The sequence below is a fragment of the Colobus angolensis genome, unplaced genomic scaffold (genome assembly GCF_000951035.1).
Source record: "Colobus angolensis palliatus isolate OR3802 unplaced genomic scaffold, Cang.pa_1.0 Scaffold192, whole genome shotgun sequence".
NCBI classification, from domain to species: domain Eukaryota; kingdom Metazoa; phylum Chordata; class Mammalia; order Primates; family Cercopithecidae; genus Colobus; species Colobus angolensis.
In genome coordinates, this window is record NW_012115066.1 from 1,970,228 (window position 1) to 1,991,213 (window position 20,986).

A 20,986-nucleotide genomic window follows, 5' to 3' on the forward strand; every position below is an offset into this window, starting at 1 on the left:
AGATTGCTCTCCCCTATGAGGTGGGCATCATGCAATTCATGGAAGAACCAAATAGAACAAAAAGGAGGAGGAAGAGTGAATTCTTTTCCTCTTTCTACCTGATGGAAATTTTTTTCCCCTTTCTACCTTGCTGGATCTGGGACATTATTATTTTCCTGGCCTTGGACTAAGACTTGAATCATTGGTGCTCCTGGTCCTCAAACTTTTGGATTGGTACTGAAACTATAACACTGACTTTCCCCTCTAGTTTGTGGATGGCAGAGTGTGATAGCCTCCATAATTGTGTGAGCCAATTCCTCATCTCTCTCTATTTTATTGGCTCTGTTTTTCGGAAGACTCCGACTATAAAGCAGTGCCTAATGTGTCTAAAGTAATATTTTAAGCAGAGAGAATAGCCAATGTCAGCATATCTGGACATTTGAGGATCAGCAAGGAGGCTACTGTGGCTGCGGGTAAGTGGGAAAAGAGATGGAAAAGGTAGGGAAAGTCATGCTCCCTGTTGACCCTTGAGAGGCCTTTCGCTTTTATTCTAACCATGGTGGGGAACCATAGGAGGGTTTTGATTAGAGAAGTAAAGTGATTTGACTTACAGTTTTAACAAGATTAGAATTTATTGACTGATTGGGCATGAGGATTTAGAGGAAGAGATAAATGAAAGATAATTCTAAGAGTTTGCCTTGAAATGTAGAGTTACCATTAAGCAAGCTGAGAAAGACTGTAAGAGAAGTGGGTTTTTGAGGAGGATTGTGAGTTTTCAAGATAACATTGTATTTAACAGTGTGCTAAGCACCTCAAATGTTTTAACTCACTTAATTCTGCCAAGAATGTTACCAGCTTCATATTATTATCCTCATCTTCAAATGAGAAAATGGAGTCAGAGAGGTTAAGAAATGTGCCCCAAATCACACAAGTTGCAAGAGGTGGGGCTAGAATTTAAACCAATGTTATGACACTCCAATGCCTGGGTATTTAACCAGTATCCCACACCACAGCTCAACATTAGATTTATAATAATGGTCATGGTAATCATACTTGCTCGTTAAGAATGAAGCCCAATGAGTATCTTCCAATTTGACCTCCTCTTCTTCCTCCTTGGGTGGGTGGATGAAGGAAATGCCCAAGATGAGAGACTTGATCCCCACTCTGCTAGTTGGCGTGGGCTACCATAACACAATAACATGGACTGGGTAGCTTAAACAACAACAAAAGTATATTTTCACAGCATGGAGGATTGAAGTAGAAGATCAAAGTTTGATCTATTGATTTATACCAGTGGTTTTCCTGGTTCTCCAGCTTGAAGTTAGCAGATTGTGGGACATCTCAATCTCCATAATTGTGTGATCCAATTTCCATAAGGCAGGTGTGATTTCTTGGGAGGCTTCCGTCCTTGACTTGCAGACAGATGCCTTCTTACTGTGTCTTCACCTGGTCATTCCTTTGTACACACACACTTCTGGTGTCTCTGTGTGTATGTCCAAATTTCCTTTTCTCATAAGGATACCAGTAAGATTGGATTAGAACCCACTCTAATGACCCCATCTTAATCATCCCTTTTAAAGCTTGTGATGGTTAATCTTATGTGTAAACTTGACTGGGCGAAGGGATACCCATATAGCTACTAAAATGATTCTGGGTATGTCTGTGTTCATATTTCCAGAAGAGATTAGCATTTAAGTCAGTAGACTGAGTAAAGAAGATCCACCCTCACCAATGTGGATGGGCATCACCTAATGTGATTAAGGCCCAGATAGAACAAAAAAGTGGAGGAAGGGCTAATTTGCTCTCTCTGAGCTGGGACTTCCATCTTCTCCTGTCCTCAGACATCCATGCTCCTGGCTCTCAGGACCTTGGGCTTGGACTGAATTACACTACTGGTTTTCCTGGTTCTCCAGCTTGAAGACAGCAGATTGCAGGACTTCTCAAACTCCAAAATTGTGTAAGCCAATTCCTGTAATAATCTCTCTCTCTGTCTTTCTCAGAGTTCTGTTTTTCTGGAGAATCCTAACTAGTACAAGGCCTTATCTCCAGATACAGTCACATGCTGAAGTACTGGGGGTTAGGGCTTTAATATATAAATTTTGAGATGAAACAGTTCCACCTCTAACACCTGCCTTCAGGTCAACAGAAAGCAACCACAAATTATTGTAACTATATACTATATTATTATTATCATCAAGGTAGATAGCTTTTATGGAGACAGGGGGTTATGAGCCTAGGTGGCCAAAAGGTCATTGCACCTAGAATTGACTCCTGGTATCTTACACACAGTCTCTACATGACAGTATGGCCCATGAGCAACAGAGGAGTTACAAAGAGGCTTCGGAGGCCTGAGGACTATTCACATTGTCTTGCCATGTTGCTGAGAACATTTTTTTTTCCTGATAATACACATGATACATGCTAATTAAGGACAATCATAGGTTTTTATGTTGGTGATTGGATCACTTTTTGGAGAGGTCACTGGAGAGATTGGAAAGGTCGAGGGAGGCCTGAGAATAATAAAAGTAAATCCCTTTTGATAGCAGCATAAAGGACTGCAAATCTCAACCACAGCACAGCTCAACTAGTCTCCTCTTATTTGCTACATAGCAAAGTTACTTTTTGAAACTGATTTATAGACAAGAATCACTAGAATTCAGATGGGTCTTTATAAAAATTTATATAAATTATTTTATATTTAATTCAGATGGGTCTTTAAATTTATATAATGACTCCTGTTAGCCATTCTCACATGTGGAAAGGAAGACTTTTTTTCTGTAATGATAATGGCAAAGTGGGATTTTTTGGAAATGCATTCTTTGAGTGAAAAGAATGTTCCAAGAAAAATGTATAACAAGACAAACATTTAAATCGCCTTGTAAATCAGAAACTATTTTTTTGAGAAACATAGACAATTTAAAAGCAGATTTTGTGTAAAAATAATCAGAAAATGATGCTCCTTTTCTATCTCTCTCCAGAAGCACTAACTGTTCATAAGCACTAACTGTTCAACTTATGAAATAAGACATGGTCCTCATGTCTTCTCTTGTTTGAGGAATAAGGAGAAGGTATTTATTACATGTTTTCTGGGACTGGTCAGGATTAGCAAGACAATGAGAATGGAGTTCTATGTTGTCTCTTGACCTTTATGGAAGACTGGAGTTAATGAAGTGTGGGGTCTTGTGCAAGTAACTTTGACCTTTTAAGCTTTTGGCTCTGTTTCCTAGTCTATAGGAATTGTGGGGGATTTCTACAAAGGTAAGCGATGGTGGAAGTGGGGGTAGGGAGAATAGAGGTTGGGATAAGGGGAAGAGGGAAGAGAAGAGAAACAAACACATAATTCATTCTTAACCAGTTCATGGATTCAACAACTTCTGAGACTTTTTCTCGTGGCTTTTTCTGATAGTCAAGAATATAGACTTTTCTTTGCCCACATGGTGGCACTAGCTGCTTAGAAAACAGCGTAGCTAAAATCAGAAAGCCCGCAGAAGCACTCTTGAAAGCATGGAGAGTGAGCTGCAGTTGATGTTTAGAGCAATTAATAACGCATTAGATATTTTACTAACAGGGGTAATTCACATTGAGTTAATTAGAAAACAGTTTTAAGACAGAGAAAGGGGGAGAAATGAGTGTGTGGAGATGCTGTCTCTCCGCCACCAGTGCAGGGTGGCGAGTTTGCATACTCATCCAGGGCTCTGATCTAGCTACGACCTGTTAAGGTTCTGCTCCATTGCCAGCTTGAGTTTCTTTACCATCTAAGATGCATCTTGGGCGGGTTAGGGAGGGATGTTCCCTTTTCAGTGTAGTGGAAAGGACGTTGTCCTGGGAGCTGGGAGATCAGATTTGTAATGCTATTTCTGCTACTAATTCCCTTCTGTGACATTGAACAGGAACACTTTGCCCTTCAGGAATAAATAAAACACATGCATTGGGGCAAGTAACCTCTAAGTTCCCTTCTAGTTCTGGCTTTCAAATTGGTGATGTTAGAAGACAAGAGTTTTGCTAGTTAGAGATGTATAGATACATGCTTATGTATGTAATCTCAATGTCCGTAAACAGCATCTGCTGAATTACGATAAGAGCTCAAAATGCAGCATTCACACACTCAGACCATGGCTGCAGGAGTAGATTTTGATTGTTATCAGCAATTGGAACTCATTGCTGTCTGGGAAGAAATTGAATTTGAAAAGGTTACTTAAAAGGGCCTTTGGGAGCCAAGGGGAGTAAGTGTAGGCAACCTGCTAAGGGGGATTGGGGCTTGGATGGAGAGGCAGGTGAAAGCAGGGATGCAGGGAGCACATTGCCTGGAGGAGCAGGGCCAGTGAAGGGCCTGTCAGCACTTCCAGGACTAACAACAGCTAATCACTAGTCTGGGAGGTCTGTACTCAGGGCTGGAACTTGGCACCAAATTGTCCAGGCTCTAGTTCACCCTTGTCATTCTTTGTCTCTTGCAACAATTGGCCAATACATGTCGGCTGTGTTTTATTTTTAATTTGCTTGGAACAACATGTGTCCTAGGCAGCTCTGACTCTGCTATTTTATGATGCAAGTCAAGGTTTTCTTGTCACATGGAAAATATTTGAAATAAAGACAGTGAATAAAATGTTAGTGTCCAGGCAGAGGGACAATGGGGCATCTTTTAACTTGTTTTTTCCAGGTGATCCAAGGGAGGTCTCACTTCTCAGCAGGAGACAAGTGCCTTGATTTCAACGTGGACGGGAGAAATTGGGAGAAACGTGGAAATACTGGTGATGTATACAAATCCAGACTTTTATTAAACAAAACATTTAGAAAACTGTATCTTCATATGCACCCAATTTTTTTTTTTTTTTTTTGAGATGGAGTCTCGCTCTGTCGCACAGGCTGGAGTGCAGTGGCGGGATCTCAGCTCACTGCAAGCTCCGCCTCCTGGGTTTACGCCATTCTCCTGCGTCAGCCTCCCGAGTAGCTGGGACCACAGGCGCCCGCCACCTCGCCCGGCTAGTTTTTTGTATTTTTTAGTAGAGACAGGGTTTCACCGTGTTAGCCAGGATGGTCTCGATCTCCTGACCTCGTGATCCGCCTGTCTCGGCCTCCCAAAGTGCTGGGATTACAGGCTTGAGCCACCACGCCTCGCCGCACCCAATATTTTGTTATGTCTCATTTGAAATTCATTGAGTACATTATTTGTAAATATTGTGATTTTTCCTAATTATAAAAGTATATATAGCTGATGAAAAATTCAGCAAAACAGTATGTTAAATATGATTAAAAAAAAGAGAGAAAGAGAGAGAGAGAGAAAGCTCTTCCATTATCTGGTCTGAACCTCACACCCCCACCGTTCTTTGATGAGTCCATTTGACCACCTTACTTTTTCAAGAAAAATCGAAAAGGATTCCATCTGTAAATTTTTCAGCTCAGAGAAATTTTCTAACTCTGGTTTGGAGGTTACGGGCAACCTACCAACTCTGTTCACCTTAGACTCTTGATTCTAAACCAAGGAAAGTCCAAAACAAACCGGTGCATTTTGTCACCTTAATTTCACGTAACTTCCAAGTGAACCTACAGAACTGAAGCCTGATCCTTGAACTTGGTGCTTTGTTCTAATACTGTGAGATATTATTGTTTTGCTCTTCCCTTCAAGGGGAAGCATGAACATCTGACCTTTTCTTTTTCTTTCTGTAAGTCCATTGGAGATGCAAGATTTTAAGGAGCAGGAAGATGGGTGGGAAGGACACCCTATTGCATGTAAGTCATGTTATGACTCCTCTCTACTTGACCTCATTGTATAAGGAGGGCCCAGGGCCACAAAGCTTGCTTCCTGATGGTTCTGTTGGACATGAACACTGTCTTCAGGAAATTCTTAGCTCTCAGCTGCCTTTTCTTGCCGTGTTGCCTTAAATATGACCCTCAGGTAAGGCTGCATATCCTTAGGGAAAAACACACTGAAGCACCTAGAAGCCACAGACCAGCTTCCCCTCTCCCCCAGTGTTACTGCAGTGGCTTCTACCTTGTCTTTAGTGAGCAGAAACTGTGGCTCCAGGTCTGTTGTGTGGTTAGACAGGTCCAAATGCAAAAGAGTGGAGATGTAAGAGGAGCGTCTAATGAGGGCAACACAGACCAGTGAAATCCTTGCACCTGCCTCCTTGACAGTTTTTTTGAGAATCAGACAAGCAAGGAATCTCTCACTTATTAGCTGAACACAGAAAGACTTTGAGGATAAAGCTGGTCTGAGAATTATAAAGGGGTTTTGAAACAGAGACAGAGGTGTGTATATACCTATTCATTCTTAAGTTTTCCTTAGACTATTACTACAAAGTGGCTTTCATTATTCTCCTTTCATGGCATAATGGAGTGATTAAGAACATGAGCTTTGGAATTCCACCTCACCTTCACTAAGTAGTGGCTGTGTGACCATGGGCAAGTCACTCCATTGCTCTGAACTTTTGTCACTTCTTTTTAGAGATAATACTATCAAATGCGTATGATTGTTGTGAAAATTAAATGACACATAAAACACTTAGAAGCCTGGCCCATTGCTCTCAATAATGGGGACTAATATTATTAATCTTAGGTTGCAGGTGATGAGATTGAGGTTCATAAAGTCTAAGCAATGAATCAAAGGCCTAAGTCAAGATTTAAATCCAGGTCTGTTGACTTCCACACTCGAGTAATGTTTAAAATTAGAGTAGTTGCAAGGAGCATCAACCTTCCTCAGCAAGATTTGATCAAGTTTAAAGGTTCTGAGATTGTTTGGATACCATTTCAAGATAATAATAAAAAAAATCTCATAGTGTTGTTAGTATCTGATGAACATTCACAAAGAGGCAGGTTGTTTGGATACCATTTCAAGATAATAATAAAAAAAATCCCATAGTGTTGTTAGTATCTGATGAACATTCACAAAGAGGCAGGCATCGTTTCAAGTATTTTCCTGTAACAACTCTCATCGTGTAACATTATTGACTCTTTGAGGTATACACTACTAGCATTTCCTTTTTACAGATGTGGAACTGAGGCACAGAGATATAGAACCCTGGCATAAGCTGGGGCTTATACTGACTGACAAGACCATTTCCAACCCAAACATTCTCAGGGAGAGAACTGGCAGCCAGTGCCCCAGCAAACTCACATATCGTTCTACACTCAGGCCTCCTCTGAGCTAAGCTTCCTAAAGAGCCAGGTGGCAGCTGGAGCTGGGGTCTCCTGGCTTGTGATTGGCTGCCATCATTTGTGGTTAGCTCTCCATGGTAGGGGAGGCTGGGAAGGACAGTGGAAGCTGATAAACAGCTCAGCAGCATGTTCTGAGAAACAAGAGCAAGGAGAGAGCAGAGAATACACTTTGCCTTCTCTTTGGTATTGAGTAACATCGATCAAATTGCAGATATCTCAACACTTTGGCCAGGCAGCCTGCTGAGCAAGGTAACACTCATACTTTTCATGCCTTGAGCCAGAATATTTATTACATTTTTATGTTTCTAACTAGAAGTGCTTGAGCTTTTTTTCCTTCCAGGTGATGAAAGGATGGAATGAGCAAAGCTACATCAATTTTTTTTTTAAATGTATGAAAATAAAAAAGGTATAAGAGGCCAAGTTTAGGGCCACTGAAGGTTCATAGAAAGATGTAAAATACCTGAATTACTATAAATGAATGCTATTGTCAGAGGAAGGGTTTAAGGAGTGCTCTTGAATGAATGTGTACAAATCAGCAGAAGGTAAGGTGTGAGACTCTTGGAAATAAATACTGTTAGTTCAGGCAAGAAAAATAGTCAGGAATGCAAGTTCTAGGGTGGGAGGAAATGTGTGGTTTCCCACGTATGAACAAGTATTACCAGGCATTTCCTGAACTAGATTGGCCTAAGTAGGAGACCAATGTTTCTCGAAATATCCGCTCATTTTAGAATCACTGAATGTTTAAAAATGCAATTCCTGGATTCCTTCCCTAACAGCCAGACTCGTTGGGACCTGATGATCTGCATTTCTTTTTAAAAACAAGTTCACTCATGATTCTGATTTGTATTAATTTAGAGAATTGCCATGGTAGAGACCCTGCTTTGAGGTTTTGTTCTTGAGTCAGGATTCCTGGCCAGGGATTGTGATGATAAATTTCACTTTCTGAAGTGGTTTATGCAAGAGGTTGTCTGAAGGAAGAGCAAGGATCATAGTGTTATTTTGTGGATACTTAAGACTTATAAAAAGCCTTTGTATTTTGTCACGTTTTTGATGCATGATGTTTGGCAAAAGACAGACGATGGTATTTGCAGAGTGAATGAATAAGTGGAACAGGTGTGCTAATGAGAGGTCACACTTGAGCACACAGTTATTACTTGAAAATTGTGTACAGACTAAGTTGAAGACGTTAGGAGGGAAGATTGTGGGCCGAGTAATGGGGTGTATGTGTGTGTGTAAGGTGGGCAGCTGGGATGGAAATGGGGGGCTGCTGCTGCTGCTGTGCCCTAGCCTCCTGAATTAATGATATCACTCACCAGAAACTACTGTTCCTGCACTGTCCAAGCCACCCCAAACTAGTTTGTCAAAATGAATCTGTGCTGTGTGGAGGGAGGCACCCCTGCAGCTCTGATGTCAGATGGCAATGCTGAGATGGCAGTGCACGGTGGGGACAGGGCTGAGCCAGCACCAACCACTCAGCCTTTGAGTTCCTGAGGCTGGTCTACTGCTGAGATCTTTTGTTAGAAGAGAGGAGATCAAGCATTTACAAGGTTTCTGAGTGTCAAAATCTGAGTCCAAGATAACTCCTTCACAATCCTAACTTCATGCTGTCTACAGGTCCATATTTTAGCCTGCTTTCTACATGTTTATCCGAAAAGAATGAGAAGCTAAGGGTGGTGGTCAGATTTGAAATTAGTCAGATCTTAAGCTTTTCTGGGGGAAATTTAGAAGAAAATATGGAAAAGTGACTATGAGCACATATAAATCTAGTCTTTAAAACAGTTTTATCCAGAATAAATGTATCACGAAAGTTAATAAAAATAGTACTTGCTTGTTTTGAATAATTCAAATGATACAAAAATGAATAAAATAAAAAGTTCAAGAGGCCCTCTTATCAATGCCAATTCTATTTTTTTCAGAAATTAAACACTGTTAAGATTTTAGTGCATATCCTTTCAGAATTTCTGTGATTTCATATATTACAAATACAAACATATATACACAAACAGAATCCTACTATACTTGCTATTGTCATTCTATTCTCTGTTTTTTCATGTGGGCATCTTTCCATGTCACTGATGCATACAGAAATTGCACATATGCATCAATGCATACAGAAAATTAAATTTTCTGCATGGTTTTCCACTGTATGTCCGGACCATAGTTTATTTAATAATGCCCTTTGGGTAATTATTTATATTGTTTCCTGCTTTTTCAAAGTAACAGTTTTTGAAACAAATCTCTCTGTCTTTATATAAATATTGTTGTATTCCTGTGGAAATGTTTCTATTGGATTACTTCCCAAAAGGAGATTTATTGCACCAAAGATGATATATTTAAAAATTTTAAAGACATTGCTAAATTGTCTAGTAGGCATTTGATACCAATTTATACTCCTCCCAAGAATGTATGGAGATATCTTAATTTCTCCATGCCTTCATTAATGCTGAAACATATAAGTAGTTTTAATCTTTGCTAATTGAATAGATAAAAAATATCTAATCTAAACCTAGTTCTTAAAAGTTCTATTTTCTACCAAAAGTGATACATGTCTATTTTAGGGAGTAAAAATCACAAGTAAGGATAAAAAATAATGCAGTAATGAACCCAGGAGTGTAGATGTCTCTGAACATACTGATTTGATTTCCTTTGGATAAATACCCAGTAGTAGGAGTGCTGGATCGTGTAATAATTCTATCTTTAGTTTTTTTGAGGACTTTCATACTATTCTTCATAGTGGCTGTACTAATTTACGTTCCTATTATTGCTTGTCATTTGGATAAAATCTATTTTAACTGGGATGAGATGACATCTCATTGTAGTTTTGATTTGCATTTCTCTGATGATCAGTGATATTGAGTACCTTTTCATATACCTGTTTGCCATTTGTATGTCTTCCTTTGAGTAATGTCTACTCAGATATTTTGCCCATTTAAAAATTGGATTATTGGCCGGGCGCGGTGGCTCAAGCCTGTAATCCCAGCACTTTGGGAGGCCGAGATGGGCGGATCACGAGGTCAGGAGATCGAGACCATCCTGGCTAACAGGGTGAAACCCTGTCTCTACTAAAAACTACAAAAAAACACTAGTCGGGTGACGTGGCGGCGCCTGTAGTCCCAGCTACTCGGGAGGCTGAGGCAGGAGAATGGCGTGAACCCAGGAGGCGGAGCTTGCAGTGAGCTGAGATCCGGCCACTGCACTCCAGCCTGGGCGACAGAGCGAGACTCCTTCTCAAAAAAAAAAATTGGATTATTAGTTTGTTTCCTATAGAGTCGTTTGAGCTCCTTATATATTCTGGTTATTAATCTCTTGTCAGATGCATAGCTTACAAATATTTTCTCCCATCATGTAGATTTTGTCTTCATTTTGTGGATTGTTTACTTTGCTGTGCAAAAGCTTTTAACTTGATGCAATCCCATTTGTCCATTTTTGCTTTGGTTGCGTTCCACAGGAGTATTCAAATAAATGTAGTTTGGTAGATTTTGGTGTGGTAATTCAGGTCAGTGGGAGTCAGGGGAGAAATGTGTAGGGAAGTGAGATAGTTCCTGGGATCCTACCACCATGCCTTATGATTGACTTACTCAATTTGAAAGTCATTATTAAACTTGATGAACTCTAGAGATGGTCATGCATTTTAAAAAGAATTACTCAAAATAATTATCTTGGAATACCAGAGAGCAAGTGATTTAAGAATAGGCTGGGAAGTAAAATGCTAAAAGAATGAGAAGGTATTTGGGGTTGAGTTCAACCTAAGAGGCAGGGAAACCACAGGGAAAGACCTAGCACCTGCCACAAAAGATAATTGGGAAGCAGAATGGAACTATAAGCAATTTTGAGGTGTTCGTTGGGCTGCAGTTGAAATATTTTTTGAGGTTAATGAGTCATTTGAAATGGCTGTGTATTGTTTTAACTCTTGCATAGTCCTGCATAGGTAACAATCTAATAGGATTTCTCTGTTAATCAAGTCTTAGAAATTTGCTTTTAATTTTTATGAAAAACACCCATTTCTTTTTTTTTTGAGACAGAGTCTTGCTCTGTTGTCCAGGCTGGGGTGCAGTAGTGGGATCTTGGCTCACTGCAACCTCTGCCTCCCGGGTTCAGGCGATTCTCCTGCCTCAGCCTCCTGAGTAGCTGGAATTACAGGTGTCTGCCACCATGCCCGGCTAATTGTTTTTTGTATTTTTAGTAGAGACAGAGTTTTACCACATTGGCTAGGCTGGTCTCACGCTGACCACCTTGGCCTCCTAAAGTGTTGGGATTCCAGGCATGAGCCACCGCACCCATGCCCCAAAACACCAATTTCTGATGTGTAATGCTTGTAAGATGGAACAAACTTCAGTAAAGCAGGGACTTGAAAAGAGTCTTTGGTAGCAGCTGTCAAGGTTAGCCCTTGCCCCTCTGTACCCCCTAATCCCACCCCTGCTGAAAGTGTGTTCGTCTGAGAATTTGTCTCCATAACTATGTGACTATAAAAATTCTCATCGATTTTGTTAGTTGATCAGTTGAGGAGAAAATATATGTTACTTGACATAACTGGTGGGTCGAAAGAGTTAACCCAGGCAAATTTGAGATAGGTGGATGGGATGATGGATTGAAAATATAGTTGCTCTTTTTACAATTATGTACTAAGTAATTTGGGAAAGATTGGTCTAATTGGGTTTAAAGAGTACACCTAACACGGCATTGTTAGGCTTTTTTTCTGCATCGCTAGTGATCTGTGCACTACAACTGAAATCAGTAGGGTTTCCTGGCGTATGCAATTGCCAAAATGTTTTTTACCAGAAGAGAAACAATACTCCCACCTCTTCTTATTATGTTAGAAACTATAGTGCTAATGACCATCGACCAACAATGACTTTCAGGATGACCTGTGTGAGTTTTATCTGAAACCATGTGAATTTTTCATCTTAAAAGTCCCTCAGAATCTCAGTTTATGTACACGCTGGTTTGATGCAGGTTTAGAATTCTGTGGTTTTTGTTTCTAATGTAGACACAGCCTTATAATTTACAACAGCATTCACTAATTAAAATTGTAAGCATAATTACTATCCATGATACTTATTATTAGTTTGCACTCATAAAGCTCAAAATTCACTTCATCCTTTCAAGTAGTGAATAATTAGTTTCTTTGGGTTTGCAGCTTTATCATCCTTTTATGACCCATTTGGAAGAAATAAACAACCAACCTCCCGGAAGACTGCTTTAAAAAGCTGGAAATATATTGTCCAGCTAGTGCAATGAGGCTAATACAATGTGGAAAATATTACTTTTCTTTGGTGTTAGTAGCCAGTTCATCTTTACATTTACTGAACAAATAACTATTGAGCACCTAATGTATACTAGGACCCTTGGGGAGACAAAGATAAATCAAAGATTCTGTCCTCAAAGACCTTAAGGTGTTTGTGGAAGGAAATAAAACTTTACATGTATATATCTAAACATTTATATGTGTGTAACAGGTATAAGTAACCGTAAACACTGTCAGAACAGGAAATAACTCTATGATCAGCACCTAACATGATATATTAAGATAGAAGATTTAATACATATCTTTTGGAATACATGAATAAATAATTGAATGTATTTATTTTTATTATTTATAAGATACATCAGTGGGATATTGATATTGGTCTTAATATGACTTGTTTTCATTGTTCTCAGGTACCTCAGCCAGCATGGCGGCCTCTTTCCCACCCACCTTGGGACTCAGTTCTGCCCCAGATGAAATTCAGCACCCACATATTAAATTTTCAGAATGGAAATTTAAGCTGTTCCGGGTGAGATCCTTTGAAAAGACACCTGAAGAAGCTCAAAGGGAAAAGAAGGATTCCTTTGAGGGGAAACCCTCTCTGGAGCAATCTCCAGCAGTCCTGGACAAGGCTGATGGTCAGAAGCTGGTCCCAAATCAGCCAGTGTTAAAAGCCCATCCTAAGTTTTCAAAGAAATTTCATGACAGTGGGAAAGCAAGAGTTAAAGCCATCCATCAAGCCAACCTTCGACATCTCTGCCGCATCTGTGGGAATTCTTTTAAAACTGATGAGCACAACAGGAGATATCCAGTTCATGGTCCTGTGGATGGTAAAACCCTAGGCCTTTTACGAAAGAAGGAAAAGAGAGCTACTTCCTGGCCAGACCTCATTACTAAGGTTTTCCGGATTGATGTGAAGGCAGATGTTGACTCGATCCACCCCACTGAGTTCTGCCATAACTGCTGGAGCATCATGCACAGGAAGTTTAGCAGTGCCCCTTGTGAGGTTTACTTCCCGAGGAATGTGACCGTGGAGTGGCACCCCCACACACCATCCTGTGACATCTGCAACACTGCCTGTCGGGGACTCAAGAGGAAGAGTCTTCAGCCAAACTTGCAGCTCAGCAAAAAACTCAAAACTGTGCTTGACCAAGCAAGACAAGCCCGTCAGCGCAAGAGAAGAGCTCAGGCAAGGACCAACAGCAAGGATGTCATGAAGAAGATCACCAACTGCAGTAAGATACATCTTAGTACCAAGCTCCTTGCAGTGGACTTCCCGGAGCACTTCGTGAAATCCATCTCCTGCCAGATCTGTGAACACATTCTGGCCGACCCTGTGGAGACCAACTGTAAGCATGTCTATTGTCGGGTCTGCATTCTCAGATGCCTCAAAGTCATGGGCAGCTATTGTCCCTCTTGCCAATATCCATGCTTCCCTACTGACCTGGAGAGTCCAGTGAAGTCCTTTCTGAGCATCTTGAATTCCCTGATGGTGAAATGTCCAGCAAAAGAGTGCAATCAGGAGATCAGTTTGGAAAAATATAATCACCATGTCTCAAGTCACAAGGAATCAAAAGAGAATTTTGTGCACATTAATAAAGGGGGCCGGCCCCGCCAACATCTTCTGTCGCTGACTCGGAGAGCTCAGAAGCACCGGCTGAGGGAGCTCAAGCTGCAAGTCAAAGCCTTTGCTGACAAAGAAGAAGGTGGAGATGTGAAGTCGGTGTGCATGACCTTGTTCCTGCTGGCTCTGAGGGCGAGGAATGAGCACAGGCAAGCCGACGAGCTGGAGGCCATCATGCAGGGAAAGGGCTCTGGGCTGCAACCAGCTGTTTGCTTGGCCATCCGTGTCAACACCTTCCTCAGCTGCAGTCAGTACCACAAGATGTACAGGACTGTGAAAGCCATCACAGGGAGACAGATTTTTCAGCCTTTGCATGCCCTTCGGAATGCTGAGAAGGTACTTCTGCCAGGCTACCACCACTTTGAGTGGCAGCCACCTCTGAAGAATGTGTCTTCCAGCACTGATGTTGGCATTATTGATGGGCTGTCTGGACTATCATCCTCTGTGGATGATTACCCAGTGGACACCATTGCAAAGAGGTTCCGCTATGATTCAGCTTTGGTGTCTGCTTTGATGGACATGGAAGAACACATCTTAGAAGGCATGAGATCCCAAGACCTTGATGATTACCTGAATGGCCCCTTCACAGTGGTGGTGAAGGAGTCTTGTGATGGAATGGGAGATGTGAGTGAGAAGCATGGGAGTGGGCCAGTAGTTCCAGAAAAGGCAGTCCGTTTTTCATTCACAATCATGAAAATTACTATCGCCCACAGCTCTCAGAATGTGAAAGTATTTGAGGAAGCCAAACCTAACTCTGAACTGTGTTGCAAGCCATTGTGCCTTATGCTGGCAGATGAGTCTGACCACGAGACCCTGACTGCCATCCTGAGCCCTCTCATTGCCGAGAGGGAGGCCATGAAGAGCAGTGAATTAATGCTTGAGCTGGGAGGCATTCTACGGACTTTCAAGTTCATCTTCAGGGGTACCGGATATGATGAAAAACTTGTGCGGGAAGTGGAAGGCCTCGAGGCTTCTGGCTCAGTCTACATTTGTACTCTTTGTGATGCCACGCGTCTGGAAGCCTCTCAAAATCTTGTCTTCCACTCTATAACCAGAAGCCATGCTGAGAACCTGGAACGTTATGAGGTCTGGCGTTCCAACCCTTACCATGAGTCTGTGGAAGAACTGCGGGATCGGGTGAAAGGAGTCTCAGCCAAACCTTTCATTGAGACAGTCCCTTCCATAGACGCACTCCACTGTGACATTGGTAATGCAGCTGAGTTCTACAAGATCTTCCAGCTAGAGATAGGGGAGGTGTATAAGAATCCCAGTGCTTCCAAAGAGGAAAGGAAAAGGTGGCAGGCCACACTGGACAAGCATCTCCGGAAGAAGATGAACCTCAAACCAATCATGAGGATGAATGGCAACTTTGCCAGGAAGCTCATGACCAAAGAGACTGTGGATGCAGTTTGTGAGTTAATTCCTTCGGAGGAGAGGCACGAGGCTCTGAGGGAGCTGATGGATCTTTACCTCAAGATGAAACCGGTGTGGCGGTCATCATGCCCTGCTAAAGAGTGCCCAGAATCCCTCTGCCAGTACAGTTTCAATTCACAGCGTTTTGCTGAGCTCCTTTCTACCAAGTTCAAGTATAGGTATGAGGGAAAAATCACCAATTATTTTCACAAAACTCTGGCACATGTTCCTGAAATTATTGAGAGGGATGGCTCCATCGGGGCATGGGCAAGTGAGGGAAATGAGTCTGGTAACAAACTGTTTAGGCGCTTTCGGAAAATGAATGCCAGGCAGTCCAAATGCTATGAGATGGAAGACGTCCTGAAACACCACTGGCTGTACACCTCCAAATACCTCCAGAAGTTTATGAATGCTCATAATGCATTAAAAACCTCTGGGTTTAACATGGACTCTCAGGCAAGCTTAGGGGACCCATTAGGCATAGAGGACTCTCTGGAAAGCCAAGATTCAATGGAATTTTAAGTAGGGCAACCACTTATGAGTTGGTTTTTGCAATTGAGTTTCCCTCTGGGTTGCATTGAGGGCTTCTCCTAGCACCCTTTACTGCTGTGTACGGGGCTTCACCACCCAAGAGGTGGTAGGTTGGAGTGAGATGCTACAGACGCTCTCAAGTCAGGAATGGAAACTGACGAGCTGGTTGCTTGAGCCTTTTAGTGAGTTCCGAAAAGCAACAGGAAAAATTAGTTATCTGAAAGCTCAATAACTCATAACAGGAGTAACTGCAGGGGACGAGAGTAAACAAAGATCTGTGTGTGCTGGGGAACTGTCGTGAAAATCAAAGCCAAGGTTATCAAAGAACAGCCTGCGAGGCCAGGAAAGAAATTGGTCTTGTGGTTTTCATTTTTCCCCCTTGATTTATTATATTTTGTGTTGAGATATGATAAGTGCCTTCTATTTCATTTTTGAATAATTCTTCATTTTTAAAATTTTACATATCTTGGCTTGTTCTATAAGATTCAAAAGAGCTTTTTAAATTTTTCTAATACTATCTTATATTTGTACAGCACAATGACCTTTACAAAGTGCTCTCAATGCATTTACCATTTGTTATATTTATGCAGAATTACTTTACATCAGGACAATTTTGAGAAAATCAGTCCTTTTTTATGTTTAAATTATGTATCTATTGTAACCTTCAGAGTTTAGGAGATCATCTGCTGTCATGGATTTTTTAATAATGAATTTAGAATACACCTGCTAGCTACAGTTAGTTATTAAATCTTTTGATAATATATATTTACTTAGCTATCAGAGTGTGATTCTTTATTTTTGCTTTTTAATTTCACGTAATTTAGAGTTTCCAAATTTAGAGCTTCTGCATACAATCTTAAAGCCACAGAGGCTTGCAAGAATATAGGTTAGCTTGATGTCTAAAAATATATTTCATGTCTTACTGAAACATTTTGCCAGACTTTCTCCAAATGAAACCTGAATCAATTTTTCTAAATCTAGGTTTCATAGAGTCCTCTCCTTTGCAATGTATTATTCTTTCTATAATGATCAGTTTACTTTCAGTGGATTCAGAATTATGTAGCAGGATAACCTTGTATTTTTCCATCTGCTAAGTTTAGATGGAGTCCAAATGCAGTACAGCAGAAGAGTTAACATTTACACAGTGCTTTTTTTGAGGAATGTTTTCACACTCATTTTTTCCTTACAACAATTCTGAGGAGTAGGTGTTGTTATTAGCTCCATTTGATGGGGGTTTAAATGATTTGCTGAAAGTTATTTAGGGGTAATCAATACTTGACTTGGAAATTGAACACAGCTCTTTTGTCTCCAAAGCGCTTCTTTCCACCACAAATTAATCACTATGTTTATAAGGTAATATCAGAATTTGTTTAGGATTCACAACTAATCACTGTAGCACATGACCTTGGGATTAGAGTAAGCAAGTTTTTAAGTCATTTGTGTGCTCTGGCCCTTTTGATAGAAGAAAGCAACACAAAAGCTCCAAAGAGCCCCCTAATCCTCTTGTGGCTCCAGTTATTTGGCAACTATTATCTGCATCCTTAGGAATTTGGGATTTGCCGGTTGCTGGCAATGTAGAGCAGGCATGGAATTTTATATGCTAGTGAGTCATAATGATATGTTAGTGTTAATTAGTTTTTTTCTTCCTTTGATTTTATTGGCCATAATTGCTACTCTTCATACACAGTATATCAAAGAGCTTGATAATTTAGTTGTCAAAAGTGCATCAGTGACATTATCCTAAATGGTATGCATTTGGTGCTTCTGCAGGGATTCAACTCAGTATCTTTCATTAACAAATACAGCAGTTTTCCTTGCTTTTTAGATGCAGAATATCAAAGTCACTTCTACTTTAGTTGTCAAAAACACATACATATTTTAACGTTAGTTTTTTTTGAAAACTCTTCGTTTTGTTTTTTTTTTGGAAATGAATGGGCTACTAAGCCACCCTTTCCCTTCATACTGCTTAATCCTTCCAGTATGTCTCTGCACTAATAAACAGCTAAATTCACATAATTATCCTATTCCCTGAAGCATGGTAGTGCTGGTTTATAGATTTTTTTTTTTTTTTTTACCCATTTCTACTCTTTTACTCTATTGGTGGCACTGTAAGTACTTTCCCATATCAAATTATCCTTTTCTAACACTGTAGGAGCTATTTTGAATGCATGTGACTAAGAGCATGATTTATAGCACAACCTTTCCAATAATCCCTTAATCAGATCACATTTTGATAAACCCTGGGAACATCTGGCTGCAGGAATTTCAATATGTAGAAATGCTGCCTATGTTTTCTTGCCCTTATTGTTGAGATTGCAATATGCTAGACCCTAGTTTTATACTAGAGTTTTATTTTTAACAATGCCTATTGCAAGTGCAATTACATACTCCAGGGAAATTCACCACATTGAATGGAGCATTTGTGTGTGTGTGTGTGTGAAGTATATACTGGGACTTCAGAAGTGCAATGTATTTTTCTCCTGTGAAACCTGATTCTACAAGTTTTCCTGTCAAGCCACTCAGGTGCATTGCAGGGACCAGTGATAATGGCTGATGAAAACTGATGATTGGTCGGTGAGGTCAAAAGGAGCCTTCAGATTAATAAACATGCACTGAGAAGCAAGAGGAGGAGAAAAAGATGTCTTTTTCTTCCAGGTGAACTGGAATTTAGTTTTGCCTCAAATTTTTTCCCACAAGATATAGATGAAGATGAAGATTGTTTTGGTTGAGAGTGTGGGTCTTGCATTACATTAAACAATTCAAATTCCACACAGATAAGAGGCAGGATATGTAAGTGCCGGTGGTAGTTGGGAGGAATAAACCATCATTTGGATGCAGGTGGTTTTTGATTGCAGATATGTGTGTGTCTTCAGTGATTGTATGATAGATGGTGTATTCTTTTCATGTTAAAAGATTTTAAGTAAGAGTAGATACTTTGTACCCATTTTACATTTTCTTATTTTAACTAGTAATCTACATAAATATACCTCAGAGATCATTTTTGGCAATATTTTTTGTTTTGTAGAATTGCACTTCAGTTTATTTTCTTACAAATAACCTTACATTTTGTTTAATGGCTTCCAAGAGCCTTTTTTATTTTTATTTTTTCTATTTCAGAGAAAATTCAGGTACCAGGATGCAATGGATTTATTTGATGCAGGGGACCTGTATTTCCATGTCAAATGTTTTCAAAGAAAAAGAAATATGAGTTTCAATACTTATTTTTATATTTTAATATTTCCATTCATTAATATTATGGTTATTGTCAGCAATTTTACATTTGGATATTTGAAATAAAAGTTTAAGATTTGAAAATAGTATGTTTTGTAATTTCTTGTTAATATTAATAATAATATTGAGTGCAGCATTTAAAAATTAACATCTTTTACTTTGAGAGAAATACAAAATAAATTTGGTGGTCTTTGGATTAAAGGACAATCGAATAATGATTATGTGAAAAATTTATCCTAATGGAGATGAGACAGTTTTTTCCCCCAGATACATAGGATAAATGGTAAATCTTTTTATTTGTTTTTTAACTCTTTTGAGACTAGTGAAAATACAGACTTATTCTCCAGAAAATTCACCTACTTATTATATTAGGCCATTCTTGGCATGACTATAAATAAATACCTGAGGATGGGTAATTTATAAAGAAAAGAGGTTTCATTGGTTCACAGTTTTGCAGTAAGTATGGCACTAGCATCTAATTCACCTTCTGGTGAGGACTCAGAAAGCTACAATCATGGCACAAAGGGAAAGGAGAGCAGGAGCATCACATGGCAAGAATGGGAACAAGGGTGGGGAGGTGCCGCACACTTTTACACAACCAGATCTCATGTAAACTTGCTGAGCAAGAACTGGCTCATCATCATGAGAATAGCACCAAGCCATCCGTAAGGGATCTGCCCTTATAATCCAATCACCTCCCATCAGTCCTGACCTGGGGTTACATTTCAACATGAGAATTGGAGGGGACAAATATCCAAAACATAGCATTCTGCCCCTGGCCTTCCAAATCTCATGTTCTCCTCACTTTGCAAAATACAATCATCCCCTCCCAACAGTACCCCAAAGTCTTTACTCATTCCAAGTATCAACTTAAAAGTCCCAAAGTCCTAAGTCTAGAGTCTCATCATTGGAGACTCAAGGCAAATTTCTTCCTGACCCTGTAAAGTAAAAATCAAGTTATTGACTTCCAAGACACAATGGTGGTAGAGGCATTGGACTGACATTCTCATTCCAAAAAGTAGAAATTGGCCAAAAGAAAGGAGTAATAGGCCCCACACAAAACCGAGAAGGGCAGACATTAAACCTTAAAGCTCCAAAATAATGTCTGTTGACACCACGTCCCATATCCAAGGCATGTTGCTGCAAGCGGTGGGCTTCCAATGCCTTGGGCAGCTCCACCCCTATGGCTGCGCAAGGTGCAGCCCCCATCGCTGCTCTCAAGGGTTGGAGTTGAGTGACTGCAGCTTTTCCCTGCTGAGGTTGCAAGTTGCAGGTAACCATACCACTCTCGGGGTTAGAGGGTGGTGGTCCTATCCCACAGCTCCACTAGGAAATAACCTGGTAGGGACTTTGTATGTGGGTTCCAACTCCACATTTCCCCTCTGCATTTTCCTAGTAGAGGCTCTCTGCAAGTGCTCACCCATAGAGTAGGCTTTTGCTTTAGCACCCAGGTTTTCTCATACATCCTCTGAAATCTAGGGCAAAGCTGCCAAGCCTTCTTCTCTCCTGGATTCTGGGCACTTGCAGGCTTAAAACCATGTGGAAGCTGCCAAGGCTTATGGCTGTGCCCTCTGGAGCTGCAGCCTGAACTGTATCTGGGGCCCTTTGAGCCAAAGCTGGAGCTGAGTGGCCTGAATGCAGAGAACAGTGTCCCAAGGCTGTGCAAGGTAGCAGGGCCCTGGGATTGGCCCCCGAAACTATTCTTTCCTCCTAGGCCCTGGGCCTGTGATGGGAGGGGTTGCCTCAAAGATCTCTGAAATGCCTTCAAGACCTTCCCTTTGTCTGGGATAGTAGCACTTGGCTTTCTTTTA

At 40.6% G+C, this 20,986-nt stretch overlaps 1 protein-coding gene across 1 annotated transcript; it reads left to right on the top strand.

Annotated features, from left to right (window-relative positions):
• The first annotated feature begins 7,266 nt into the window (after positions 1–7,266).
• On the top strand, positions 7,267–19,259 carry RAG1 (recombination activating gene 1). The gene is made up of 2 exons (XM_011940730.1): positions 7,267–7,380; positions 12,790–19,259. Exon 2 carries the CDS (start codon positions 12,804–12,806, stop codon positions 15,933–15,935), a length of 3,132 nt encoding a protein of 1,043 aa, XP_011796120.1. The 5' UTR covers positions 7,267–7,380; positions 12,790–12,803; the 3' UTR covers positions 15,936–19,259.
• Positions 19,260–20,986: the final 1,727 nt, after the last annotated feature.

Coding starts and splice junctions, on each gene's coding strand:
- RAG1 (XM_011940730.1), top strand. CDS start 12,804: ATGGCGGCCTCTTTCCCACCCACCTTGGGACTCAGTTCTGCCCCAGAT.